Raw genomic sequence first — 27,552 nt, forward strand, 5'->3', positions numbered from 1 at the left:
AAATAGCTGTGTCATTAGAACCCATGCAGTTATTCTTGAGAAAATGCGCTCGGCTACACAGCCGGCTGTTCTCGAATCGATCTCACAGTACTTTGATGGATACGTCACAGTGACCTAGCCTTGGCGCTGTCTCAAGTCGGACAAAAAGCTAACCAGAATTCACTGCTTCAAGTCAGCCGGCTGCAGCGCTGCATGAAGTCAAACACACCCAATGTCTAATATGGGGAGAACTTTTACATTTTTTATTTTTTATTTTTTATTATTCAGATCAAATACAAACAATCCAGGCACTTTAACATTAATTTCCATACCAATGAATACATTTACTGCCTCAGTTTGAACAAGAACAAAACCAATAGACAGATATAGACAATACTTGACAACGAATAACAAAAACAATACTTACTTTCAAATTATAACTACATAACAAACACAAAGACAAATAATATTACAAATATGGGGAGGACTGCCACTCGGGGAAACTTCCGGGTTCTGAACTGGTTGCAGTTCCTCTCTGGTTTCATATGAGGGCGCTCACAGGCGAGTGCAGAATGAATGGAGGTCTATGGAGCTATACCCCTCAAAATCCACTTTTCTCAGGATCAATTTTTTTGTCTAGTAATTTGAATATTGCATTCGAAAGGGGAGGCAAAGAAAATACACACTGCTGGGTGTTAGATTTTGTCGTCGCTTTTTTGTTCTAGATCAGGGGTCACCAAACTGTGCCCGCGGGCACCAGGTCGCCCCCAAGGACCACATGAGTCGCCGGCAGGCCTGTTGTAAAAATAGCACAAATAACCGGTGTGCATGGATATTTAGCCACCTTTGTTGGCTAAATAAAATGTTTCATTTTTTTCTGTTGCTATTCTTTTTGGATCACACTTGCATTTATATAGATTTGAAAATGACAATATCTTAAAATAAAAATAAATGCTTTTATTGATAAAAGTAAAAACCAGTATTGTGCGCCAACAAAACTTCAGTGTTCGTGGAGAGAGCTGGCGGGCGCAGCGAAGATGGGGAGCTGTATGCGGTTTCTTACCCCAAAAACATGGCAGAAAAAATAAAGAAAACATAATTTTCACAGTGAATGGGAGGAATAGTAATTTTTTACGTCTGTGAAAGAAAGCTGCGTGTGTCATTTGCGGGGCGAATGTGGCGATGGCAAAGCGGCACAATGTGGAGAGACACTTCACTACGTGTCACAAAAGCTACCATGCTAACTACCCATTGGGTAGCGCGCTACGGGCAGAAAAAGCAACATAGTTCATGATTTGTTAAAAGGGTTTGTGAGTGGCTAGTGAAAATGGGAAATTTTTCCTATGAAATGTTGTGGAAATTATCATCTGAAAATTTAAACAATTGCTAATTTGAATAGAAATAGTGTTGAATATTGATATTATCTGTTTCCCACCTTGTTAAGTCATTGTTGATAATTATTGTGAGAAATCATTAATGTGATCAGTGTCTTCACATGGATGAGTATAATTAATCATTAATAATAATATATAACTAAAGGTAAACTGAGCACATTTATTATTTCAGAAGAGTGTATCAAACTGGTAGCCCTTCGTATGACTCAGTACCCATGAAGTAGCTCTCAGTTTCAAAAAGGTTGGTGACCCCTGTTCTAGATACACGCTGTGATGTCGCAGCCACGTAAGGGCTGTTATCAGCGTGGGTCCAGCCACCGCCCACAAAGGACCACCGGTACCCTGGACAGCTCCTCCCGAGTTTGCACCTCTCATTACGCACGGCTGGCGAGGGATAATGAGAAGACACACCTGCACCAAATTAGACCTCGTCAGCCGTGCCATAAAGGGAGAAGCGAGACAAATCCAAGGGGCGGATGAGAACACAGTGCAACGACGAAGGACTAGTGAACGCATAAAAACAGCGCTATCTTTTTTGTTTCCCCCAGACTCGGCTGACGAAAGCGGGCCGGGCCCCCTCCCTCGCTAAACGAGGGCAACCGAACCACGGACCAGTGTTCCATGTTTTTGTTTGGTTTTGCCGACTTTGTTTCCCCACTGTTTTTTTGGCTACCGGACTCTGTCTGCCGTGTAATTTAATTGCATTAACCTTTTAAGGAGTGAGTTCTAAATATTACCGACGCTTCCACCAGAGTGAGTTATTTTTCCAAAACGGAAGCTAGCTAGCTTTAGTTAGCTTCCGTTACCTAGCAACCTAGCATAATACTCGTAGCAATGCTACTACCTGCTAGTGTTACTTGTTAGCCTCCTAATTGTAAATTTTGAAGCCATACTATAGCGTTTGTCATATAGTTTTTGTCTATCGGAAAATATTCGGTTGGAATGTTCAGAATCACACGTGTGATGGTACTCTGTGGGGCCCGCTTTCGAACGATCACATATGTGTGACGCTACTCCTTAACGGGTTAAAAACCCATTCACGCTCCGCCCGACCTCTTTCTTTGCCACAGTGGTGGAGAATGCGGGCATCGAGTTAAGCCCCGGCAAATAAGATGGAACAGCGATGAAGCCGATCTCCAGGCCAAGAGGAACGCCCTGACGTACCTGTCGACCCCGCTACTATACTGGGCCACCTTCTCAAAGCGTCCATAGACCAACAGCGGGTGACAAACCTAGGCCAACTGACGGGAGGGTGGCTACAGACACAACACACCGATGCACGGCGCACAGCCAGCCAGGTCCTGACCAAGATTACGGCCAACGATGACATTGAGGCTTACCTCCACACCTTTGAGGTGGTGGCGGGCCGTGAAGGCTGGCCACAGGCTGATTGGGCTAAGGTGCTTGCCCCGTTCTTGAGCGGAGAAGCCCAGCAAGCCTATTACGCCCTTATAACGGATGAAGCCGAGGACTATACGTGCCTGAAGGCAGCCGTGCTGGCTCGGGCCGGGCAATCCCCGGGAGCAGCAGCCCAACAGTATCAGACCTGGAATTATGTCCCCGGGGTTCCTCCTCCCATCCAAATGGCCCAGCTCCAGCGCATCGTATACTGTTGGCTACAACCGGAACGGCGTGGTCCTAATGGTGTCGCAGACCAGGTCGTCATGCACCGTTTCCTGAGGGGGCTCCCTCCTGCCGACCGGAGAGCGGTTGCACAGCAAGACCCCAATATGATACAGGAAATGGTCCTGCTGGCGGAGTGGGCGGAAGTGGCCAGGTCCATGACTTCCCTTCGCCCAAAGGAAAATGGAACCCCCATAGGGCCCTAGGACGCCACCACTCAGACCAAACCCCCCATGCAGCCCAAAGATGACACCGAGCCGGTCCCCTTCCCGGTCTTACCCCTTAGACGAGTCTATGCCAACCGACTCTGGGGCCAGGAGCCCCAGACCGAGTCAGCGTCCCTGGGAGGTGGGCTGTACGCTACACGGAGAATCCCACGAGGGGGCGCCCTTGGTCAAGATACAAGAAAGACCGGTTCAAGCCCTTCTAGACACCGGCAGTTCAATATCCCGGTGCGCCCCTCGCTGCTACCGCGGGGGCAGCGGATCGAAGGCTCGCTGCCGGTTTCCTGTGTTCATGGTGACACCCGGGAGGTCCCTGCAACGGCACTCGAGGTTTCAGGACGGCCAGGCAGATGGACCCTGCGAGTGGGCTCCCGGTTCCGTTTCTCCTCGGCTGGGATTGGCCAGGCTTGGAAGAACTACAGCGCAACCCCAAGCCCCCCCGTGCCCTGGCCCATCAGTAGTGTCCTACCTGACGGAAGAAGAGGAAGCAGATGGTGAAGGTGAGCCTGACATGTCCCTTATCCTTCTCTCTGACCTCTTCCAACAGGCCTCCCTCCGGGGTTCCTTCCAAAGGGAACAACAGGTGGACGAGAGACTGAAGCGCTGTTGGGCACAGGTCAGGGAAATATAAGGGAAGCCACGCGGCCCCACGCCGCTCCCTGCAACGTACTTCTCTATCTCCAACGGACTCTTGTATCACGTCACCCAAGGAGGTGAGGAAGACGTACACCGCCTGGTGGTACCACGGGGAAAAAAAACGCTCACGGCCCTGAAGCTGGCCCATTCGCATCCCCTTGGGGGCCACTTTGGGACCTGCACCTGCGCACCTCCGTATACCACCCCCAGACAGACGGCCTGGTCGAGCGCTTTAACCAAACACTCAAGAAAATGCTCAAAATAGTGGTGACGGAAGACAGCCGGGACTGGGACCTTATGATTCTATACGTTCTTTTCGCCGTAAGAGGTGCCCCAGGCGTCCACCAGATTCACTCCGTTTGAGCTGTTGTATAGCCGGCGGCCACAAGGACTTCTGGATGTTGTGAGAGAGGCCTGGGAGCCAACAGCCATCCCACCTACGGACGGTGATCGAGCATGTGCGGGACATGGAGGAGAAGATCCAACGTGTACAACCAATAGTAAAGGGACACATGGAGGTGGCGCAGCGCGCCCAGCGGAGAGCTTACAACCGACCCGCCCAGCCACGAGAGTGTTGACCAACACCCACGACCGGGTGTTGGTCATGATACCAGATGCTCGGGGTAAGTTCCTCTCGGCCTGGCAAGGCCCGTACATCGTAACGGAGAAGCTGGGTCCGGTCACCTACAGGGTGCACCAGGCTGGGAAGAGAAAAGACACCCAAACCTACCATGTCAACCTGCTGAAACGCTGGGAGGAACCCGAACCCCCCCCCCCCCCTCTGCTTTCGGTCTTGGGTAAAGACCTCACCCCCACACAGCGCCAGGAGGTGAGGGAACTCGTAAGCCAGCACCAAGACGTGTTTGACCCTAACCCGGGCTACACCCCACTACTACACCACAACATCTTTACCCCACCGGGAGTACGGGTCCGGTTGAAGCCGTACTGTTTACCCGAAGCCAGGAGGAGGCAGTAGCCGAAATGCGCTGTCTGAAAGTTACAGAGGAGTCGCACAGTCCCTGGTCCAGCCCAATAGTTGCTGTCCCCAAGCCGGACGGGAGTCTGCACATCTGTAACGAATTCCGCCGGTTAAACAAAGTCTCCAAGTTCGACGCATACCCCATGCCCAGAGTGGATGAGCTGATGGAACGGCTCGCTATGTGTCCACTCTCGACCTTACCAAGGGCTACTGGCAGGTACCCCTGAATCCCTCGGCTAAGGAGAAAACCGCCTTCAGCACACACAGTGGCCACTGGCAATACAGGATGCTACCCTTCGGCTTACATGGGGCGCCTGCGACCTTCCAGCGGTTAATGGACGTTGTGCTGAGGCCACACAGGGAGTTTGCTGCCGCCTACCTTGATGACGTTGTGATCCAGTCAGGGACCTGGGCCAAACACATGGAGCACCTCCGGACGGTGTTAGGAGCTTTACGACAGGCGGCACTAACCGCCAACCCCAAGAAGTGCAGTCTGGCTCTGTCGGAAGCAAGCTACCTGGGGTATACAATCGGCAGGAGCATGTTAAAGCCACTACAGGCCAAGGTAGAAGCGGTGCGTAACACTGTGGAGTCCTTCTGCTTCCTGGGCACTATCCTCTCCCAGGACATCAAGTGGGAACTGAACATTAGGTCCCTCACCAAGAAAGCACAACAGAGGATTTACTTCCTATGGCAGCTGAAGAAATTCAACCTGCCAAAGATAATGATGGTGCACTTCTACACAGCCATCATTGAGGCCATCCTCACCTCCTCCATCACCATCTGGTACACTTTTACCACTGCCAAGGACAAGAGCAGGCTGCAGCGTATCATCCGCGCTGCTGAGAAGGTGATCGGCTGCAATCTGCCTACCCTCGAGGGCCTGCACACCTCGAGGAGCCTGAGGCGAGCAAGGAAGATTGTGGCTGACTCCTCCCAGCCTGGACACACTGTTTCAGCCACTCCCCTCCGGCAGAAGGCTGCGGTCCATCAGGACCAAAGCCTCATGCCACACAAACAGTTTCTTCCCATCTGCTGCTAGCCTCTTCAACAAGGCCAAGGATTCACACTGACTTGACCACTTATCACTTTATCTGCACAAGACACTTTGCCATATTGCATGTTGCCCTATTTGTACTATAGCCATTTTATATTTTATTTCATTCTAAATCTTTTACATTTTTAGCCCCTTAGTATTAGTTAGACTTGTACACAATTGTACATTTAAGATTCTTATACAGTTAGGTCCATAAATATTTGGACATTGACACAATTTTCATCATTTTGGCTCTGTATACCACCACAATGGATTTGAAATGAAACAATCAAGATGTGCTTTAAGTGCAGACTTTCAGCTTTAATTTCAGGGTATTTACATCCAAATCAGGTGAACGGTGTAGGAATTACAACACATTTTATATGTGGCCCCCCCCTTTTTAAGGGACCAAAAATAATTGGACAACCTAACATAATCATAAATCTAATTGTCACTTTTAATACTTGGTTGCAAATCCTTTGCAGTCAATGACAGCCTGAAGTCTGGAACCCATAGACATCACCAGATGCTGGGTTTCGTCCCTGGTGATGCTCTGCCAGGCCTCTACTGCAACTGTCTTCAGTTCCTGCTTGTTCTTGGGGCATTTTCCCTTCAGTTTTGTCTTTAGCAAGTGAAATGCATGCTCAATTGGATTTAGGTCAGGTGATTGACTTGGCCATTGCAGAACATTCCACTTCTTTGCCTTAAAAAACTCTTTGGTTGCTTTCGCAGTATGCTTCGGGTCATTGTCCATCTGCACTGTGAAGCGCCGTCCTATGAGTTCTGAAGCATTTGGCTGAATCTGAGCAGATAATATTGCCAGAAACACTTCAGAATTCATCCTACTGCTTTTGTCAGCAGTCACATCATCGATAAATACAAGGGAACCAGTTCCATTGGCAGCCATACATGCCCACGCCATAACACTACCTCCACCATGCTTCACTGATGAGGTGGTATGCTTTGGATCATGAGCAGTTCCTTCCCTTCTCCATACTCTTCTCTTCCCATCATTCTGGTACAAGTTGATATTGGTCTCATCTGTCCATAGGATGTTGTTCCAGAACTGTACAGGGTCTTTTAGATGTTTTTTGGCAAACTCTAATATGGTCTTCCTGTTTTTGAGACTCACCAATGGTTTACATCTTGTGGTGAACCCTCTGTATTTACTCTGGTGAAGTCTTCTCTTAATTTTTGACTTTGACACAGATACGCCTACCTCCTGGAGAGTGTTCTTGATCTGGCCAACTGTTGGGAAGGGGTTTTTCTTCACCAGGGAAAGAATTCTTCTGTCATCCACCACAGTTGTTTTCCGTGGTCTTCCGGGTCTTTTGGTGTTGCTGAGCTCACCAGTGCGTTCTTTCTTTTTAACCCTTGTGTTATCTTCGGGTCATTCTGACCCATCAGTCATTGTGACCCACCGTCGTATTGCGACAACTTTACCGCATACAAAAACAAAGTGAAGCATTTTCTTTTAACCGTTGGGCTGTCTCAGACCCCCCACATTGCGAAGGTTAAAAGAAAATTATTTTTATTTGTTTTTGTATTGGGTAAAATTGGGTAAACACAACGATGGTTCGTTATGAACCTTTGGGTCATGTGACCCGAAGGCAGCACGAGGGTTAAGAATGTACCAAACAGTTGATTTGGACACACCTAATGTTTTTGCTATCTCTCTGATAGGTTTGTTTTGATTTTTCAGCCTAACGAAACTGAAATTAAAGCTGAAAGTCTGCACTTAAAGCACATCTTGATTGTTTCATTTCAAATCCATTGTGGTGGTATACAGAGCCAAAATGATGAAAATTGTGTCAATGTCCAAATATTTATGGACCTAACTGTATGTTTAATGTGTGCACCTTCCTGCCACAGTAAATTCCTTGTCTGTGTGAAGTTTATTGGCGAATAAAACCCATTCTGATTCTGAAAAGTATTAAAGATGGAAAGATGTAGAAACAGAAAAAAGTTTGAACAGTGTTTCTAGCTCTCTCGTTAGATATAGTGATGAAGAGCGTTGGCCAATCGGATTGGTTCCCTGTTTCTTGTAACGTAGCAACCGTTGGTCATTGTCAACATTTCTAACCTAGGATCTAGGTTTCAGTTTCAAGATGGAGGAGAAAATAATCATGTGTGCCTGCACACCCAGTCCTGTTCAGACACTGAATTTAAAGATTAGGTTTTCTAAAAAAAAGTATTGCAGACGGAGAAGATTTCTGTCAAAATGGCTCAGTGAAATCGTCTTGATTAAGGATAATTTGCCTTACATAATCATACAAATATTTATATCATTACAAAGCCCTACTTGTAGTCTTCAAAATGGTATAAACAGTTCAGGTATATTATTTGAAAAAGTATGCATATTCAGGCAGGAAAGTGTTAAACAGTGTAAAAATTGACTCGGTGAGAAACAGTTGTCAGTTCTTTATGACGTCACACTTTAAACTTGAGGGGGTCGTGTCCTCCCCCATATTGAGAAAATACCAATGTGTTCCCCCCTATATACATCCGAAAATATATGTTCTCCTTTTATGAACCATGTCAATGTCTTATTTTTCAATTTATTTCCGTTTGTTAAGAAAAACATAAGTGTGTTAATCCCCCCTCCTTATTGTACACTTCGGTGATTTCGTTTGAATCCACCTTGTGTCGTTCTGCGTTGTCATGGTTACCTAACACTTTTTCGTCAGTCAGTTGAGCGCAAAGAAAGTAACGTTAGTTAACTTGTTGGAGAGGAGGTAGAGTAATGGAGGATTTGAGGTTACCTAAAAAGCAAATAAAACGAGTAGCCTCATAAAAGCATGAGTCGCTGTTTTTCTGATAAAATGACATTTGGTCACAATGCAGGCAGTCACTGTCTCGGAAAAATTTCACTATTCCTTTAGATGTGAATTCAAATGGCAATGTAGTCCTCGAAACTATGTTCTAAATGTGCGAATTTTCATATATAAATATAGAATTTTAGGCAATGCACGTAACAAAAAAATATATATATGGGCAAGGGTATTCATTTGGACCCCCCCAATGTCTAAACCATGGTTACACCCTTGAGCCCACTCATATTGCATTCATTCATTAAGAACCACCTTTGAAACAAGCTGTACCCCCTTGAAACAAGCTGAACCCCCTTGAAACAAGCTATTCTAAGTAACAACGTTGTCACCGGCAGTATTAGATGGAATCGCGATTGAAACAGTACCATCTGCTAACTGAAAATATGCCCCCAAAAAACGTAAATAAGCTTGACATTCATTTAGGTGGAAATGGCTAATTCAAAAGAAGTTTGCTGGAAGCGATCATTTTCAGTAACAATGCCAAATACAACCATTTAATCTTAGACTAGAGCCCTGCACGGTGGAGAAGCCGACCTTGGTAAATTATGCCACGAGCTGCAAATTTAAGCCTTAATGGGATTGTTTGAATGGGCCGGAAATGAAAAAAGTTTCTTTTGACATCAAGTTTAGGCTGTGGCATTGAAGACAGCGACACACCCACACAAGCTTGAGTTTAAATACATTATTGTATTATTTGTTCTCTCACATATATATTATTGGGTGTGCTTTGTAAAGAATATGTTGTGCTTATTAAAGTTATGCATTGTGCTTATTAAAGTTATGAACTTAGAAGTGTGCTCAGGCTTAAACATTGGGTCTCACACTGGGTGTGGGAAGCAGGCTGTTCTTTGTGTCTCTATCTCTTCATTTTCAGAAACAACCTTGAAACCGGGTGGAGACGGCACCCGAGCAGGTGGGACGCGTAGGCAAGAACAACTCCCTGATGCACGAGAGAACAAGCTCAACCCTTTTTTAATACTTGTGTGTTTCAATTGCACTGTATAAATATATGCTGGGGAGGGACAGATAGCCAGTTGGACTTCGTGAACCAGCCCAAACTCTGTTGCGGGTAGGGAAACTTAGACAACCCCAGAGCTCTGTACTTGTTGATTTCCAACTGCTGCATTAAAGCTGATATTATCGGACCTCTGCGACTCCAGACCACTCTTTCTAGAACACAGATTTGTGTCATTGGATACCATCATTACATATTGGAATAGACACATAGATTTTGAATCCTTCAACTGGTGACCCCGACGCTGAAAAGAGGGAGTCCAGAGGGTTCCGGCCCGACCGACGGATCGGGGGAGAGACCCATACACCGGTGCGAGGAGACAGACGTAATCGTCAGAGGCCTCAACATAAAAAAAGGTAAGCAGACACCTGTTAATTCAAAGTACTGCTATTCGGAACTGAGAACCAAATTTAGACGATTACTATGTTTCATCGTACCTAGTCAAACCAACAGTGGTGGGAAATCAACCGTTTTTGTGTTTTGTCCTTGTCCAAGGGGAGGTTAGAGTCCTTTCCAGGGGTTAGAGTCCCTAAACTCGTTGTCCTTGTCCAAGGGGAGGTTAGAGTCCTTTCCAGGGGTTAGAGTCCCTAAACTCGTTGTCCTTGTCCAAGGGGAGGTTAGAGTCCTTTCCAGGGGTTAGAGTCCCTAAACTCGTTGTCCTTGTCCAAGGGGAGGTTAGAGTCCTTTCCAGGGGTTAGAGTCCCTAAACTCGTTGTCCTTGTCCAAGGGGAGGTTAGAGTCCTTTCCAGGGGTTAGAGTCCCTAAACTCGTTGTCTTTGTCTTTTTCACTGTCTATTTGTGTGGAGTCAGATTGAGTTTAATAAAAATAGAGAGGAGTGTGGTGTGTCTTTTCTTTGTCCTCTCCGGTACCAGAGGGTTACAGAATTGAATTGATGTGAAAAAGTAATATTTGTGTGGAGTCGGGTTGAGTTGAACGGTATTTTAAACATATCTGTGAAAAAGTAATATTTGTGTGGAGTCGGGTTGAGCTGAACGGTATTTTAAACAGATCTGTCGTTCTTTAAAAAATAAAATAAAAAATAAAAAGATCCAGTAGGTGTCCTCCAAGGACCATAATTGCCTTCGGTGCAAAGTCTAACAAGTTTTTAAATTTTGAAATCACTCACTTTTATCAATCTCGTGCTTTTTTCTTTGACCAAGAAGTTACAGAAATCCCGAGGAGAGTTGGAGAAAGGTGGGGGCTAAAAGAGTCCTGTTACTTGAGATCTTACAAAGGTGATCCCAGAGGGTATAGTTCTGCATAATTATGTGAGTATTAATGCTGATAGATGTGTTCGTTTAGATGAATCCCAAGTTTGGTGGTTAACAAATGCGTGATCAACATTTGTTATAATTCCTAGCCAAACAGGGAGGTTTTTTTTTTAAGCCTTTCCGACCAGAACTTGGATTTATGGGCGGAAAATCTGTGATGTGTGATGGTATTCAGTAAAAATGCAGAAATTGAACCCCTGGTTTATAAATTGGTTCTAATACAATTGGAAGAGTTATACTAGAGCAAACCAGCTGTGTTGGTCAAAGAATGGTTTGAGGAAATGTATGTGAAAAATTATGAGGAAGCAATTGGAAAGTTACATAAAGGATTGGTTTAGAGAGGATCATGGAAGGTTATGAAATAAAACAAGAACGTTTTGTGGATGTGAAGAGATGATTGGTTTAAACACTGATGTTTTGAAGAGGAAACTATGAATATACTTTGATGGTATATGGGATAACATTTTAAGTCAAAATAGTCAAATCTAGGGTTTTTAAGAGTTTTGATAAAGGTATTAGATATAATTTGGTTAAAAATGAGAAAGAGAAAATAACTAAATGTACTTTTATTTGGAGTTTAATTGTAATTTGGTTTTAAGTTTTATTTGAGAGTTTTATCAAAGCCTGGCATACTGTTTGGGATAAACAGTTAGGCTGTGATAATGTTGTATTGATAAATGGTATTAGTGCATGAAGAGGATTATTATAACATTCAGTTCTGAAATAATTTGGGAAGACTCATCAAGTCTGATAAATTGTGGTTATGATGGTTTGAGCTAATTGGCTCGTTTTGAACTGCAGCAAAACGAGTTATGAAGTTCTACCTATCTGACCTTTATAGAAAATATATTTGGGATAAATGTTTGGTTAATAGCTGCATTAAGAACATTATTTGGTCTATATTTCATTTAAGAAGCATACAGATTCTGGTTTGGCATAATGAAAATTGCTTTTATCATATCTTTGATAAAAAGAGGTGTGATTTGGTAAAATAGAGAATCTAAAACAATATTGGTCTTAAACTTAACTGTTTTAAAAGACAGAAAAGGTTTTTTGAAGTGAAAGAAATTAGACTAACAGTTGATTTTCTAAAGAAGGGAACAAAGTGATGATGTATTGTCTTATTAGATGCTGTTACATGTGTTTGCTCAACAATAAGAAAACTGAAGGGTCAATACTGCCTGGTAATTATAGATATGTTTACAGTGGATTGAAATCTTTCCCAGTCCTGTACCAGATGCATTAACAACATTTGAATTGAATTATAGAAGATCATAATTACACAACTTAAACCTAATGCTCACGAGAAAAGAGATGTCTTCTGCTAAATTCTGTTCCAGGTGAAGCAGTAAACCAAAGAGTGGAGGAGTCAAACGAGGAGATTGGGTATTGATTAAAGTTATCAATGAAAGGAGGGATCTTATGAAAACTTTAAAATATCCTGTCTTATTACTGGTTTTTCTATTTGTTTCGAATTTATTTTATTTTATTACAATTCTAAAAGCTTGGCTAAAGTTGTATGCATGTGGTGAAGGGGGCCTGTGAGCATGTCCAGGTCTGCCGTGGATACATGGATGTCGAATGTCCACTCTGTGGAGTGACGGTGGGTTTTCCCCTATAACATCATTAGGGTTTTCCCACTGTGTCCAGTGTGTCCACACCACTTGGCCATAACGCTGCATAGTCTCATCATTATTGTTGATTTGTATGTCAACATTGTGTAATCGGTAATGGGATATTTTTTTAATTTGGGTTTGTTGTCACACCTTACTGTTCGCATCTCATTTGACTCAGTTACTGCTTGATCATGGGAGATAAGGTGATGCTGGGACTGTAACTCTTTTCTGCTTCAGGAAGAGTCAGACCGGCGGGTCTGACTACCTAACCCCTGTTCTAAGGCCCCATTCCCCTGGAGACCCTGCCCCATCTGCCCCTATGCCCCATCAGACCTAGGAGTGGTCTGGCCCCCCCCTTCCCCTTGAAGACCCTGTCCCACCTGCCCCAATACATCATCAGATGTTCTGGGAAGCCTGTTGTACATTTATGGACAGGACCATTCAAGGTCATCGAGAGAACCTCGCACGCCCTAAGGGTGCTGGGGAAAGGAAGTACGTGGTACCACTGGAGCATGTGTTGTGCTGCTCCAGAATCCAGTCGTACGTTGCAGGAGTTGGTGGAGAAGGGCCAGTGAACCTTTTGCTATTGCTACGAATGTGAGAGTCCAGAAAAGAGGGTTACGACTAGGCCAAGAGTGATACTGCTTGACCACACTAGAATTGTACTGGACTAAGAAGGTTTCCGCTATTTTACTTAAGAGTGTGCTATATCAACATGATTGTTGCTGTATCCCATGTATCAGGTCCCTGTGTAACAGGATCATTGTCTCGGCTGAGGAGAACCCGACGAAGGGGTTCCAAATGCCGTTGCTGGCTGACCAGGACGAGGAGGCGGTGGTTGGTCCGGGCTATGTTGATTGATCTCTGGTGTTTTCAGAGATCAAAAGAGGGATTAAAGAATATGTTGTGCTTATTAAAGTTATGCATTGTGCTTATTAAAGTTATGAACTTAAAAGTGTGCTCAGGCTTAAACATTGGGTCTCACACTGGGTGTGGGAAGCAGGCTGTTCTTTGTGTCTCTATCTCTTCATTTTCAGAAACAACCTTGAAACCGGGTGGAGACGGCACCCGAGCAGGTGGGACGCGTAGGCAAGAACAACTCCCTGATGCACGAGAGAACAAGCTCAACCCTTTTTTAATACTTGTGTGTTTCAATTGCACTGTATAAATATATGCTGGGGAGGGACAGATAGCCAGTTGGACTTCGTGAACCAGCCCAAACTCTGTTGCGGGTAGGGAAACTTAGACAACCCCAGAGCTCTGTACTTGTTGATTTCCAACTGCTGCATTAAAGCTGATATTATCGGACCTCTGCGACTCCAGACCACTCTTTCTAGAACACAGATTTGTGTCATTGGATACCATCATTACATATTGGAATAGACACAAAGACTTTGAATCCTTCATTTGCCTTCGGCAAGGGCACAACCTTTGTTCTCTCACATATATATTATTGGGTGTGCTCAAGCCTTCGGCGAGAGCACAACCTTTGTTCTCTCACATATATATTATTTATTATTATTGTTTATTTTCGCCCCCCTAAAACTCAGTCAATATTTGGCCTACATACACAACGGCGGTGTCAAAAGGTTCGTCTTGGTAGCGATTGCGTTGCTTCTATTGGAATTTACGTTCCGTTGCATGGTTTGGGCTTAAGTTAAGTTTTTGTGGCGAAAAGTGAAGCTAACGGTGGCTAATTTGCTAGCCACAGTCACTGATGTTACTAACGTCACTACGTCACTAACGACACGAAAACTCGCGTGACTACCTCTAGCAGAACATTAGTTTAGCAGCTCGTTAACTTCTGGGAGATAGCTAAGCTAACTGCTTTACTGCAAGGCAGCTGCAGAAACGCCACAAGCAAAGAGGCCAGGGTGATAACTATTTACTCATTTTACTTTGTGATATGACACACAATTGTGACGTGTAATGTACAATATAAGCTGATTTTATTAAGGAAGTACATCTACTTTCGGAAACAGTAGTCTACTATGTCACTGAAGTATTAGCATCATGACATTAGCCTCTGTTGCCCGGGCAACACATACTACAGTGGTCTATGATGCATCTGTTTTCAATCGTTAAAATAAACATTCCTCACAAATACATTTTCGTTGTAGGATTTATTATGACATTACATTACAAGTAAACGATTTGTGGGTGAAATTATCATTACCTGTGGTTTCAAACCAGTGTTGCTCACTGCAAGGCTGTAGCCTATGCGAGACACTACAAAAACATCTAACCTACACAGCTGTAGGAAGTCAAACGGCGACAGAACATGTTCGGCACTCCCCTTACTTAAATCAAAAGTCTATCTAACTACTAACCTTAACTTCATTGCCACAGCCTAAACTTTGTCAATCTGTTCATGAAAATAAGTAATTTCAGGCTAAACCGTACAACGGAACGTTAAATCAAATTCAACCAACGCAATCGCTACCAAGACGAACACAGCAGTAGTCTACTGTACTGTACAATTTACCGGGGCAGCTTCTCCACACAGGGCTATATCGCACTTGGCGTTGTTACTGACAATGATCGCTACCAGTGAGCTTTTTATGAAAGCGATTTTCCACTAAATAAATGTCAAGCTTATTTACGTTTTTGGGGGCATATTTTCAGTTAGCAGATGGTACTGTTTGAATCGCGATTCCATCTTCTACTGCCGGTAACGTTGTAGAATAATCTTCAAAGGGGGTTCTTTATTCATGAATGAATGCAATATGAGTAGGCTAAATGCCTTAAAATATCACGAGAAGGGAAAAACTTAAAAGGACGTTTAAGTCATAGAGATTAGGTAAATTTTTACACCAGTCTGCCAAATTTATTCGTTTTGATTCAACAATGAGGCTGCCTCTTGCAGGGGAAATGAGAAGACATCTATTTCATTCTACACTTCACTCGTATTTTCAGTTGTAAATGAGCAGCAAAAAAAAATATTTTAAATCTATGTAATCTTTATAAATAACAAGTATGCATTTTTATATAAAATATACAGAAATATCAGTTGTAAAAATGTCATAAAAAAACGGACCCCCCTGTGCAACCGACACAAGCAAGCACACCCTACAATTTCACCAGAAATTGTACCCTCTCTAGTTTAATGTGAAATTACTTACTGTACTTGCAAGTCTTGAATTACTTAAATGGATGATGCTGCCAGGACTGTGCGCAACAGTCTTACTACATCTATGCACATCGTATTTATGCGTCGTTGCTAACATGTGCTGACGGTTTGACGTTAGGCTTGCACTGATTCCCTTTGGTGACAAAAGGCACTTTGACACAAAAACTTTATTTCAACTTAAACCGTGCAACAGAACGTAAATAAAAATACAAGCAACGCAATCCCATACAAGACAAACCTTTTGACACCGGCGTTGGCTATGTAGTCCAAATATTGAGGGATCCTTAGGGGGGCGAAAATAAATAAAAAAGAATAAATATATGAGAGAGAACAAAGGTTGTGCCCTTGCCTAAGTCAAAGCACGCCCAATATATATAGCTGTAAGCAGCAATGGTGGATTCCTCCAAACATTGGGAACCATTGAAAAATGTATATTCTTCACAAATTGTCACTGTATAGAAAAAATCAACACAACAACTACCACTGCCTAAACTGACATGCAGATCAATGATTTCAACAACCATTAGAACATGGTTCTAACATTACAACAGTCTAAAGGCCGATTTATACTACTCCGACTCCGTTACGGACACACAGACGGACGGAGTTGGACGGATTCGTTGAATTTATAGTACTCCGAAGTCTGTGGGTGCTGAAAACAATTCACCGCCAGAAGAGTAGGTGGCGCTGCACTGCGATGCTAGCTAGGTTATCGAAAAGTCGGAGCAAATTTACAAATTAGCCGTTTCATCATTAAAATAAGCACATTTTCAGCAACTACACTGCCCATTTCTCGTCACATTTGAATTCAGATTCTGATTTACATGTACTGTTTAGCTGAAATATGAATTGTAAAAACTTACAGCAATGGCGGTCAAAGGATTCTGTTTGTCTTGTTGGTCACGGCAACCCCGCCCCTGACGCAGTGGTTCTTAATACGGACCAATCACAGCCAAGGGGTATCCGTAAAATGACGGAAAGGATGGACGGATACTCAGGAAAATCAGGAGGTGCACAGAGAGGGGCTCGGAGAGGGCACAGAGAGGGCGTTCCTCATCGGAGAGGGCGTTCCCTGTGTCCGTGAAAACGCAGTAGTATAATTCGGCCTTAAGGAGGAACCCTCCCTCACCAAATTGCTTTGGTCATGCTTTCTTAAAAGTTTAGTCTTTAGTTTAATTGTGCCAAAGAAGACGATAAAATGACCAAGGTGTGTTTGGTTGATTCAACTTTATAGTTCTGAAGAAGAAGACCTTCTGTTTCTTTTAACAGTAGAATTAGCTGTGGCTAAACTATCCACAGAATGACTACTAGTCTATAATGGCTACTAGGCCAAGGAGTGAAGGTGGGTGCTTGGTCAGCCCACCCTTTACAAAAACCTTCAAATGTGTGTGTGTCTCCCCAAGCTCGCGCGTGTGTCAAGGGTTCTGTCCCCTTGTGTGTGTGTGTGGAAATTTTGAGCACGCGCGGTGAGGAGCAGAGGGAGAGAGGATTTGGGGAAAAAGCCCTAGAAATTAGCCAAGCATGCATATTTCAGATTTGTGAACTAAACATTCTCAAGAGACTTCATATGAACTTATGATTGAATCAGAGCATTAGTTTTTGACCGGCGATGTGTAAAGCATTATTTTAGCGTTAGCGATAAATTCGATTTGCTTTATATCAATCATTTTTGGAGATATGAAGTTGCCTTTGCACATGGTAACATGTTGTAGTGTCTTCCTTGTGACATACCAAGTTTGGTGTTGATATCTCAAAGATTTGCTGAGATATGATCCAACTTCCTGTTTGGTTGCTTTGCTGCCGATTTTGATTGTCTCACGTGGCCCATGTTTGGTATGGTAGTTAGTAATGGTCTGCAGTTTCAACATGCCAAATTTCACAGCTTTTTAAGGTACTGGTCTAGGGGCTGCCATTGACTCCCAGAGGACAACAATAATAATACCACCAATAACATCAGGGTTCTTGTCATAGAATTTTAGGACATAGTTACAATGTAAATTATGTGTTTCATATAGACAGTGAAGTGTAAGAGGCTGAGGCTCTGTAGGATACTTTGCTCTGTAAGGAAATAAGTCAGATTGTCTTAAGGTATTTATGATACCTAACTAAGAAGCCAGAGGCACGGAGGTTGGGGGATTCTTGAGTTCCCGTGGCCTAAAGGGATATGTTTTAGATTAGTTAGTTGACACAGTTGCTCTGACCTTTTGGCCAAGGAGATTGTGTCCTGTGTTCTGTTTGTGTTTCATTAAAGGTATCTTTACTATCCTCATTTAGAGAGGGAGCTGTGACATCAAAGATCTGTGGGACACTTGGTGTGGAGTCAAACTGTCACTGAGTAGTGCTGGCCAATCACAGAGACCGCTATATTGATTGATTGAACACCTAGAAGATCCTCTGTTCTCAGTTCAATATAAGGCAGTGTTTTATGAACGTTCTCTATCACTCTACCGAACGACCTGTAGTATGTCCTTCAGGTCATGACTGATAAGAGTACTCTGTTAATTCTTAATTTGTACAAACTAAATAAATTGTATTGAAACCGCCATTCTTGACTGTTCAGATCTACACAGTGCCACTAGAATTTTCTTTCACAGTTCTCCTACCGGAGGAACAATAGGTTTCCTCCTTACGGAGGAATCCTAATAATAAAACTAACAATAACAATAGGTTTCCTCCTGACGGAGGAATCCTAATAATACTAACAATAAATATAGCTGCAAGCAGCAATGGTGGATTCCTCCAAACATTGCGAACCATTGAAACATTTATATTCTTCACAAATTGTCACTGTATAGAAAAAATCATGCTGCAGACTTACCAATGGGATATCAAATCTGAAATGTAATACCATCAAGATCCACAAGGGCCTTCGCTTCAAGCCAAGGAATGAGTAGGGGCTTGGTCAGCCCACAATCTCCTGAAATGTTGTGTGTGCGTCTCGCCAAGCTTGCGCGTGTGTCAAGAGAAAGGTTGAGTGTGTGAGAATGTGGAGCGCGCGCGCTGAGGAGCAAGGGGAGACATTTCATTGGAAATATCCCTAGCAATTAGCCAAGCATGCATATTTCAAATATTCACAATAAATCTACTTTTCATCTTACAGTCAATTTCAAGTCAGTTTTTTGCGATAAATTAGATTTCCTTTATTTCAATCATTTTTGAATATATTAAATTGCCTTTGCACATGGGAACATGTTGTAATGTCTTCCACGTGACATACCAAGTTTGGTGTTGATATCTCAAAGATTTGCTGAGATTTGACCCAATTTCCTGTTTGGTTGACGATTTTGATTGGCTGTACCGGACCGTATCGTTTTGAAAATCAAATATCCTGGTGCTGAAGTGGTCTAATGGGAGACATGAAACTTGGTGTGCATAAAGAAGGGACTGTCCTTAATGAGTGTGCCAAATTTCACAAAATGTTACCATATGGTTCTAGGGGCTGCCATTGACTCCCATGGTACTAAAATAATAATAAAACTAATGTAGGGCTGTTTTGGCAGCCCCTTTTTCTCACTGGTCACCCAGACACTCGTCTGGAACATCGTTGATTTTCATGAATGCTAAAATGACAATCACACCTTAATGACACACCTCTGGAAAGGTGGTCTCAACAGTTGAAGAGGAAGGTGGACCGAGGAAGACTGAAATTATCATTAAAAGTTGTGTTCTTGTAAATATTGTTTGAAACAGTTTTTAATGTCATGTTTGATATGATTTTGTTTCTTATTTTATGTATTACATTCTAGAAATAATTGTATTCCTGTAACATGTACATTTACAGGGTTTACAGAGTTTGTGCTTGCAGCAGACCAACATGTGTTTAACATATTCCCTTGTCTTGCAAGGGCACTACTTGGTCTACTGCAGCCTTGATTAATGATCCAATTTGAATTTGTATGCATTAGACAACTTTTCAGTCATATGACCGGTGTCCCCATTTTAGTCAGGTTTGGGAGTATATAGGAAGAAGTTTTTACCACTCAGTTTGAGTTCTGTTTACGATACAGCTCCGGTGCGTTAGGCGCCTAGTCTTCGTTGTGAATACCTTTGTTAACCATTGCTCTGAAGGTATGTTTTGTATTTGATGATATTTCATTATCATTATATTGATTATCTTAGATAATAAACTATTATTGTGCATTTGAAGTTACTTGTTCTCCTTGAAACGTATCTATCACGCTACGGCGGTGAAAACTTTGATCTAGTCTGGTTGATGCGGCTAATACTGATTATAAACATAGACTTTTGAAGTAGGTTTTAACTTAAGGCCTCTGAGTCACTTACGGTGGATCTCCACGCTCCGAAAGAATTTACCGGAGCCTCTGAGTGATTGGTTTACATACTAGGTCTACTATGGTTATATCCATATTATAGTAATGATAAACGACTGATTAGTGAACACGCATACTTTAGGGTCGATGCTCTGATCAAGCAGACGATTTTTACCTACGCCAGAGTTTCATGTCATTAACTGTTTAGCGCTCAAGGTTACAGGTAACGCACTTGTGCACATTTCTAAAATTGGAGTCAGATATTAACGAGTCAATTATCTCCCTGAACATCTAACCAGAATTGAATTGGGTTTCCCAAGCCGGGGACAAACACCAAGCGTCTCCGGCCTTACGATCCTCCAACCTAAACTAACAATAACAATAGGAATCCTAATAAGAAAAGGTAGAAACATCCAAGGTGGCTTTGCAGCTTCACTGCTTGGCCACCAATAGTGTTCCTCAATGTAAAATTGCAAAGACTTTGAATATCTCATAATCTACAGTACAAAATATAATAAAATTATTCTGAGAATCTGGAGAAATCTATGTGTAAGGGACAAGGGGGAAAATAAATACTGCATGCCTGTGATCTTCAGGGGCCGGTTGCACAAAGCACCTTAAGTTTTTTCCTTAAGTATGACACTTAAGGGTAGATTTCTCCTTAGCTAAGGGATTTACTTAAGGGGGTTGCACAGAATCCCTTAAATGGTTTCCTTAGCTAAGGTGAAACGTTAAGGGATTTACTACATTAAACGTGATTTCACAGCAGTAAAATTCGACCGTTTCCACGGTGACCGCGTCTGTTCAGTTTTATCGTTAGTAGGCCTACATCACCTTACAAGAGCTACAGTAGAGCTAAAAATGGAAGAAAAAAAGGCAAGAAAACCGAATTGGTCAGAGGAGGAAAAGATTGTACTTCTACAGGAATATAGCAAAAGAAAACACATACTGAAAAGTAAATTCGATCCGCACATAACAGCCCACAAAAAACTACGAATGTGGGAGGAAATAGCAACCAACATAAACTCACGAAGTTTGATCAAACGGTCAATTTCAGAAATTCAAAAAAAATATGATAACTTAACTGTAATGTCCAAAAAAGAGATCACGCATTTCAGGAGGGAGTCCAACAAAACTGGTGAGATCAACTTTACTTGTAGGTGTAGCTTACTGTAGTTGCTACACAGTAACGTTTTGTAACATTTATTGTTACAGTAGCTAGTCGAGGTAGACTAGCCGACCCGTAAATAGCCTTCATGTTTAGACTGCAGCAGCACAGTAGCCTATACAGAGTGCTATAAAACAACTACATTTACATAAAATACATTTTGTTTGGAATACATTTTCAGGTGGTGGTCCACCTCCAAAACCACTTTCAGATGAGGCAGTGATGGTAGCAAACATCATTGGTAGCGACTCACCTACTATGATTGGGATTACTGGCGGAGGAGAGAGCGGTGGTCAATTGGAAAGGTAGCGAGTCATTAGTTTATGCCTAATTCATGATATTATTGTTAGGGGCATGACTGTGAAGTAAAACACTAAAACCCTCTTCAGTGAGCCAGATGATGAAATCATCGAAAATAATGATGCAAGTAACGTTGCAAACGCAACGACTGTCCGGTGTTGCAGCCCAGCGAACCCTCACCCTCGGACACGAAAAGTGTCAAAGTAAGAAGATATCTAACAAAGTAGCTCATTCAGTTATCGAATATAATTCTTCTTGAAGTGTAGTTAAAGTTCACATAGCCCTATGTTTTTATATCCATAAACTCGGCCATGTTGCGGATTAAAAATGAACTAGAGGTACCTTAATTTTTCTTCCTTAGTTTGGTTGCTAAGGTCTTTCGTGCAACGCTTTAACGAACTTTAAGGGATTCCTTAAGTATAAGACGAAGTTAAGGAGAAAACCTTAAATACTTAAGGGAACATTTAAGGAAACCTTAAGGAAAATACTTAAGGGTGCTTTGTGCAACCGATTACATTTTAAGGAAACCTTAACTCTGACTTTAAGGAAAATCTTAACTTAAGGTGCTTTGTGCAACCGGCCCCAGGCACTCAGACGGCACTGCATAAAAAAATAGGCATGATTCTGTGACGGAAATCATTGCATGGGCTCAGAAACACCTCCAGAACTCCTTGTCTATGCACACAGTTTGCCTTGCCCTTCACAAATGCAGGCTTAAGCTCTAATCTTGCAAAGAAGAAGCCATTTGTTAACATGATCCAGAAACACTGCCATCTTCTCTGGCCTAAAGCTCATTTAAAATGGACTGAGGCAAAGTGGGAAAACTGCGTCCTACGGACTAGAGGAGAGAAACCATCCGGTTTGTTATCAGCGCTCAGTTCAAAAGCCTGCATTTCTTATGGTATGGGGGTGCATTAGTGCCTATAGAATGGGCGCTTGCGCATCTGGAAAGGAACCATCAATGCTGACAGGTATGGGTTTTAGAGGAACATTTGCTTCCATCCGACATTTTCAGGGAAGGCCTTGCATATTTCAGCAAGACAATGCTAAACCACAAACTGCGTCTGTCACAACAGCAAGACTTCATAGTAAAATAGTTTGAGTACTGAACTGGCCTGCCTGCAGTCCAGACCTCACCAGACCACCAGTTGAAGACATTTTGTGGATCATGAAACGAAAAATATGACAAAGAAGACCCAGGACCGTTGAGCAGAAAGAACCCTGTATCAGACACAAAAGGTACAACATTGCTCTCCCACAACTCCAGCAAGTGGTCTCCTCAGTTCCCAGACAGATACAGACTGTTATTAAAAGAAGAGGGGATGCTACAGAGTGGTAAACATGGCCTTGTCCCAACTTTTTCGAGATGTGTTGCTGCCATCAAATTCTAAATAACCGTATTTTTTCCTTAAAATGGTACATCTCATCAGTTTAAACATTGTATATGTTTTTTATGTTCTATTGTGAATAACATATGGGTTTATGAGATTTGCAAATCATTGTATTCTATTTTTTATTTTACACGTCCCAACTTTTGGGAACCCCAACTGGAATTGGGGTTGTACTACACATAACAATATATAATCTTGGAAGGATGCCCCTGAAAATAATGTGTACAGAATGTTTTACAAAGTATAGTATTAATTAAAACAAACTAACTACAATCGAAATCTTTCAGGCATGTCATGTTAAAGTTACGGTTGTTAAGATGTTGGTCTTATTCTCTGTCTGTGGTCCAGACTGGAGTGTGTGATGCAGACGTGGTAGCGGTGTTGCTTTTGTCAACGAAAATTATGACTAAATATCGTCATCAATGAACCTTTATAAAGTGACGAAAACGAGACGAGACGCAACGTAAATGCTGGTCATGTGACGATGACTATAATTAAATGTATAATGCAATATTTTTGACGAATAAAAACGAGATGAAATGTAGTTTACAAAATAAAAACTAGACGAAATGTTATACCGTTATTTCATCTCGTTTAGTCGCATTATTATTATTAGCTAACTCATGAGGCTGTGCTTAATATGTCTCAATTTAACATTAGCTTTAGACGTTAGCTTTAAACGTTAGCCACTGGAGCTGAAACCGACTGAGAGTCTGAGACAAACGTGTGTGACTACCGTGTGTGTGTTTGTTTGTGAGAGAGTGTAAAGTGGGTTACCATGTGTGACTAGTGTGTGTACTGTGTGTGTGCGTGTGTAATTGTTTGGATGAGAGAGTGTAAAGTGGGTTCTTAGTTCCTACCTGACTGACTGCATGTGTACTAAGCATCCCTTGTTGGCAAAATACTGTAACAAGTTTTGTCATTCACATAGCAATCACACTGAACTGAATTTGGCATCAACAACATGACTTTGAATACCTTATTCTAGACCAATACATGGTTTTGGCATTAACATGCCTCCCGAGACTACTGCTTACACTACTTCTGTTTTGATTAAAAAGAGACTAAAATACAATTTTAATTGACTTAAACTAGACTAAATGTCATCAGTTTTCGTCGACTAAAACTAGATGAAAATAGACATGCATAAGTCTGAATAAAATAAGACTAAAATGCTCAGATTTTTTGTCAACTGAAACTTGACTAGACTAAAAAGAGTATGAACATGACTAAAATTAATAAAAACTCAAATGACAGCTTGACACAAAGACTAGACGAAAACTAAAATTAAAACAGGCCGCCAAATAACACTAGTGGTAGGTGTGAAACCAACCATGGCAGACAGGTGGGGGCCTGTCCATCTGTAGCCTCTCGCCCAGCCTGCAGGTCAGGATCTCACTGCCCAGTAAGGTGAACCCTGGCAGACAGGAGTACCTGATGATGTCCCCTGTGGATTAAGCATAGTAGCTTGTTGTTAGCACTCAGGTTTGTTGGCCTCAACCACAATTACACTGAGGTCATCAACAAGACACTATATAATGAAGCCAGACAAGTGGGGGTGTGATGCAGATATTTAAAAGAAATCCACACAGAGTTGGATGTATGTCTGCCCGTATGGAAAACTTGGTGTTCTGATAACCTGGAAAATTCCTTCTGTGCATTTCTCCAGCTAGTCATAACGTGCTAAACAACATGTCAATAAAAGAATAGATAAATAAACAAATGCCTGACAATTAATCACTTCACTTTATATAAAAGCGTCAGCTAAACTAAATCAATACAATACAAATATTTTCATAAAAGACAGGCAAGTCCCAAACCAACCAATTAACAAATGCATAAAACAGTACATAAATGTGGTTAACCTATTTCAAACTTGTCATCATCGGTGAGGACATCCGCATTGGCTACAGACGGGGGTGCCTGGCAGACCCTTAGCTGGTAGACTGAAGATAAAACCAAACATGGACGTTAACTCAAGCCAGTTTGAATAGCTGCATCCACAATAGGCAATAAATTGTCAGCTATCACAGAACATGATCATCAAAAAATAAATGGTAGTTCACTTGAGATCATAGATATTTAACAAATTAACTTTTTAATTGACTTTTTAAATTGCGTAGTGCATAAATTAAATTGATTATTTAAAACCGGAGACGATTAAAAACAATCTCATGTGGTGTTTGGGGAGGGGCGGCTAGTTCTAGTTCATCAAACACAATGGAACGATCAAATTCAATCTATATTTTTCCAAATCTGGAGACACAGAAGTCAAAGAGCAACACGTGTAATGAGTAACAGTCACTAAATCTAGAGCACTTCTTCTGAGGACACACACCATGGTAACTGAGGATGAAAAAGCCGCTATTGCTAAAATCGCTGTGGAACTTAATGAGGATTTGATTGGCGGTCGTGTAGACTCCATCCTGGGTGGAGCTTCCACTGAATTGGCCAATCTGAGGTGAGCCTTGGTCTGGACCATCCCTGTTGAGACAAGACCAAGCACAGAAGACAAAGAAAAAAAGGGAACTTATGAAACTTTTGGAAATGGAGCACAAAAATATAGCTTTATTTCTTCACTGTTAGTGTCAAATATTGGTATTTCCAAAGGAAACAACCAAAGAATAAACATTTCACAGACCAGGTTACCACGTAGCACATGAAAGTGGGGAACAGTACAAGTAGTCCTAATGATCTTCTGTGATCTATGATCCTATACCCTCCTCAGGGACCCTAATAGGAGGGTTATTATTGGCAAAGCCATTGTTGAGGCCAGTGAGTGGGATTTCCTCTCTGGCAAACCTTTTTCATTTTATAACTGGGCTACTTGGGGTTTTAGGTGGGGGTCTAAATGCACCTGGATTAAATGCTCTTACCAGAAACGGAAAATAGAGAATCTTACCAAACAGTGATGTAGTCATATATAGGCTCAGTGTTGATGATGGTGAAGTTAATGTAGATCCCGTAGCCTGGAGGCACCCTTACACTCCACAGGCAGTCCTGAAAGTTGGGGTAGTCTGCTGGATGTCCTGGGGAATAGATGGTGCCATTCATAGACGTAACGTTTCCTCCACACAGAGCTAGACGAGAGGAGGACAAGAGGAAAGGAGATACAACCAGGGATTATGTCAAAATAAGTGGCTGAAGTTCATAATTTTTCAGGTATTGAGTACGTAGTTCAGCTGTCATTTTGAATGACTGGAGTGGAAAGTAGAATTTACCCCAAATCTAGAAAAGATGCCATGAAAGTGTCTGCCGCCCTTGAAATACCACTAGTAATAAAACTAGCTCTACTGGCAAACTGTTGTAAACCAACCATAACCATGCCTTACTTTGTAAGTGTCCATACTTCTACAATATATATTGTGGTGTATTACAAAAACTCTCCAGAGACATTTCAATTGGGCTGTTATTGCATGTCGTGAATTTGTTAACAAGGAGTGATTTTAATAATAAACTCCCTTGTCATAATTGATCAGTGTCTATAAAATCCGACTTTGAACTGACAGTCAAGGCTAAGCATAGCCTCAGGTTTGCGAACCCAGAAGCTATCAAACACAACGCCCACACTACTATAAATGTAAATATAGTGTAAAAGAGACCAGAACCAATCCCATTTACAAATGAAAGAAAGTGACTCTAAGGATCAGTTTCTCTGACAAAGAAAGCATTTAGTTGTTTTAAGGCAGCCCATCAACACTAATCTAGGATCAGGTTGCCACCTGGCCAGACTGCCTTGACAAATTGGTACATTAGGCACATTAGATGGTCAATCCCTCACTTAGTATACAATAATCCTACATTTGTATGCATAGTTACTCCTAGTCTTACAATGACATTCTCGATTCTATAATGACACGTCGTCAGGACACGTCGCCTCTTTGAGGATAATTATTGTTTTACCATCGCAGTGTGGCACCGGGTAATTCCAGTTCCGACTGACTCCGTGCTGACAGGTAAGCGAGGTTTCGCCCAGCAGTGTGTACCCTGGCAGACACTCGAAGGAAATGGTCATGCCCACACTGAAGTCTCTGCCAATCACAATGCCGTTGCGGAACGGCCGAGGATCAGGGCACCTCTGGAGCTCGTAGGCTGGGGACAAAACAGGAAGAACAGCCGTGAGAGAGAGGCGCAGGCAGAAAGAACTCCTTTTGTTCATTTGTTTTTTAGGGGGTCTGGAAGTGTGTGTGTACTATTTACATGAATTAACCTCACAATTGGAATTATGTGCATATTAACTACCTCACTATATGGGAAGTGCATGTGTATTTTGTTGTTCACTAGGGTTGGGTATCGTTTGAATATTATTCTGATTCAGTTTCTGGTTCTGCTTATAGGTTCCTCAGTTTGACGCCAAAAAGGTGAAAAAAGGAGTACAAATGTTTTGGTAACAAATATATCCTGAACATTCAGAATGCCCAAACAAAGGAAGCAAAATGCCATGATCCATGTTTCTCTCTGTTGTTGTGACATGTTGTGACAGAAGTCAAGATAATGTCCTAATAATGTCAGGAATCTCTGTGTATCTGTGCATCTGCGTATCTGTATTTTGAATGGGATTTTAGGGCAGCGAGTTTCCCACAATTATCTCGAGAACCGGGCACTCTGCAAAGTTCATATTTTTCAGGTGTCCTTTTTATAATCCAATGGAGTGCAGTGCCACGATTGACGTTGTTTGGATAAGCAT

General features: G+C 42.4%; 1 protein-coding gene across 5 annotated transcripts in view; it reads right to left on the bottom strand.

The window, feature by feature from the left end:
* The window catches only part of LOC134022944 (CUB and sushi domain-containing protein 3-like), a 403,505-nt gene that overhangs the window by 122,206 nt on the left and 253,747 nt on the right, over positions 1-27,552 (bottom strand). For all 5 annotated transcript variants that reach the window (XR_009930720.1, XM_062464691.1, XM_062464690.1 and 2 more), the window contains 5 exons: positions 26,769-26,957; positions 25,768-25,945; positions 25,204-25,349; positions 24,731-24,811; positions 24,199-24,312 (listed from right to left, as the gene is read on the bottom strand). Coding sequence is in view for 4 of the 5 variants with exons in the window: in XM_062464691.1 (XP_062320675.1) it covers positions 24,199-24,312; positions 24,731-24,811; positions 25,204-25,349; positions 25,768-25,945; positions 26,769-26,957 (708 nt within the window). In the remaining variant the exon portion in view is untranslated. The remainder of the gene's footprint in view (positions 1-24,198; positions 24,313-24,730; positions 24,812-25,203; positions 25,350-25,767; positions 25,946-26,768; positions 26,958-27,552) is intronic.

The sequence above is a fragment of the Osmerus eperlanus genome, chromosome 7 (assembly GCF_963692335.1).
Source record: "Osmerus eperlanus chromosome 7, fOsmEpe2.1, whole genome shotgun sequence".
NCBI classification, from domain to species: domain Eukaryota; kingdom Metazoa; phylum Chordata; class Actinopteri; order Osmeriformes; family Osmeridae; genus Osmerus; species Osmerus eperlanus.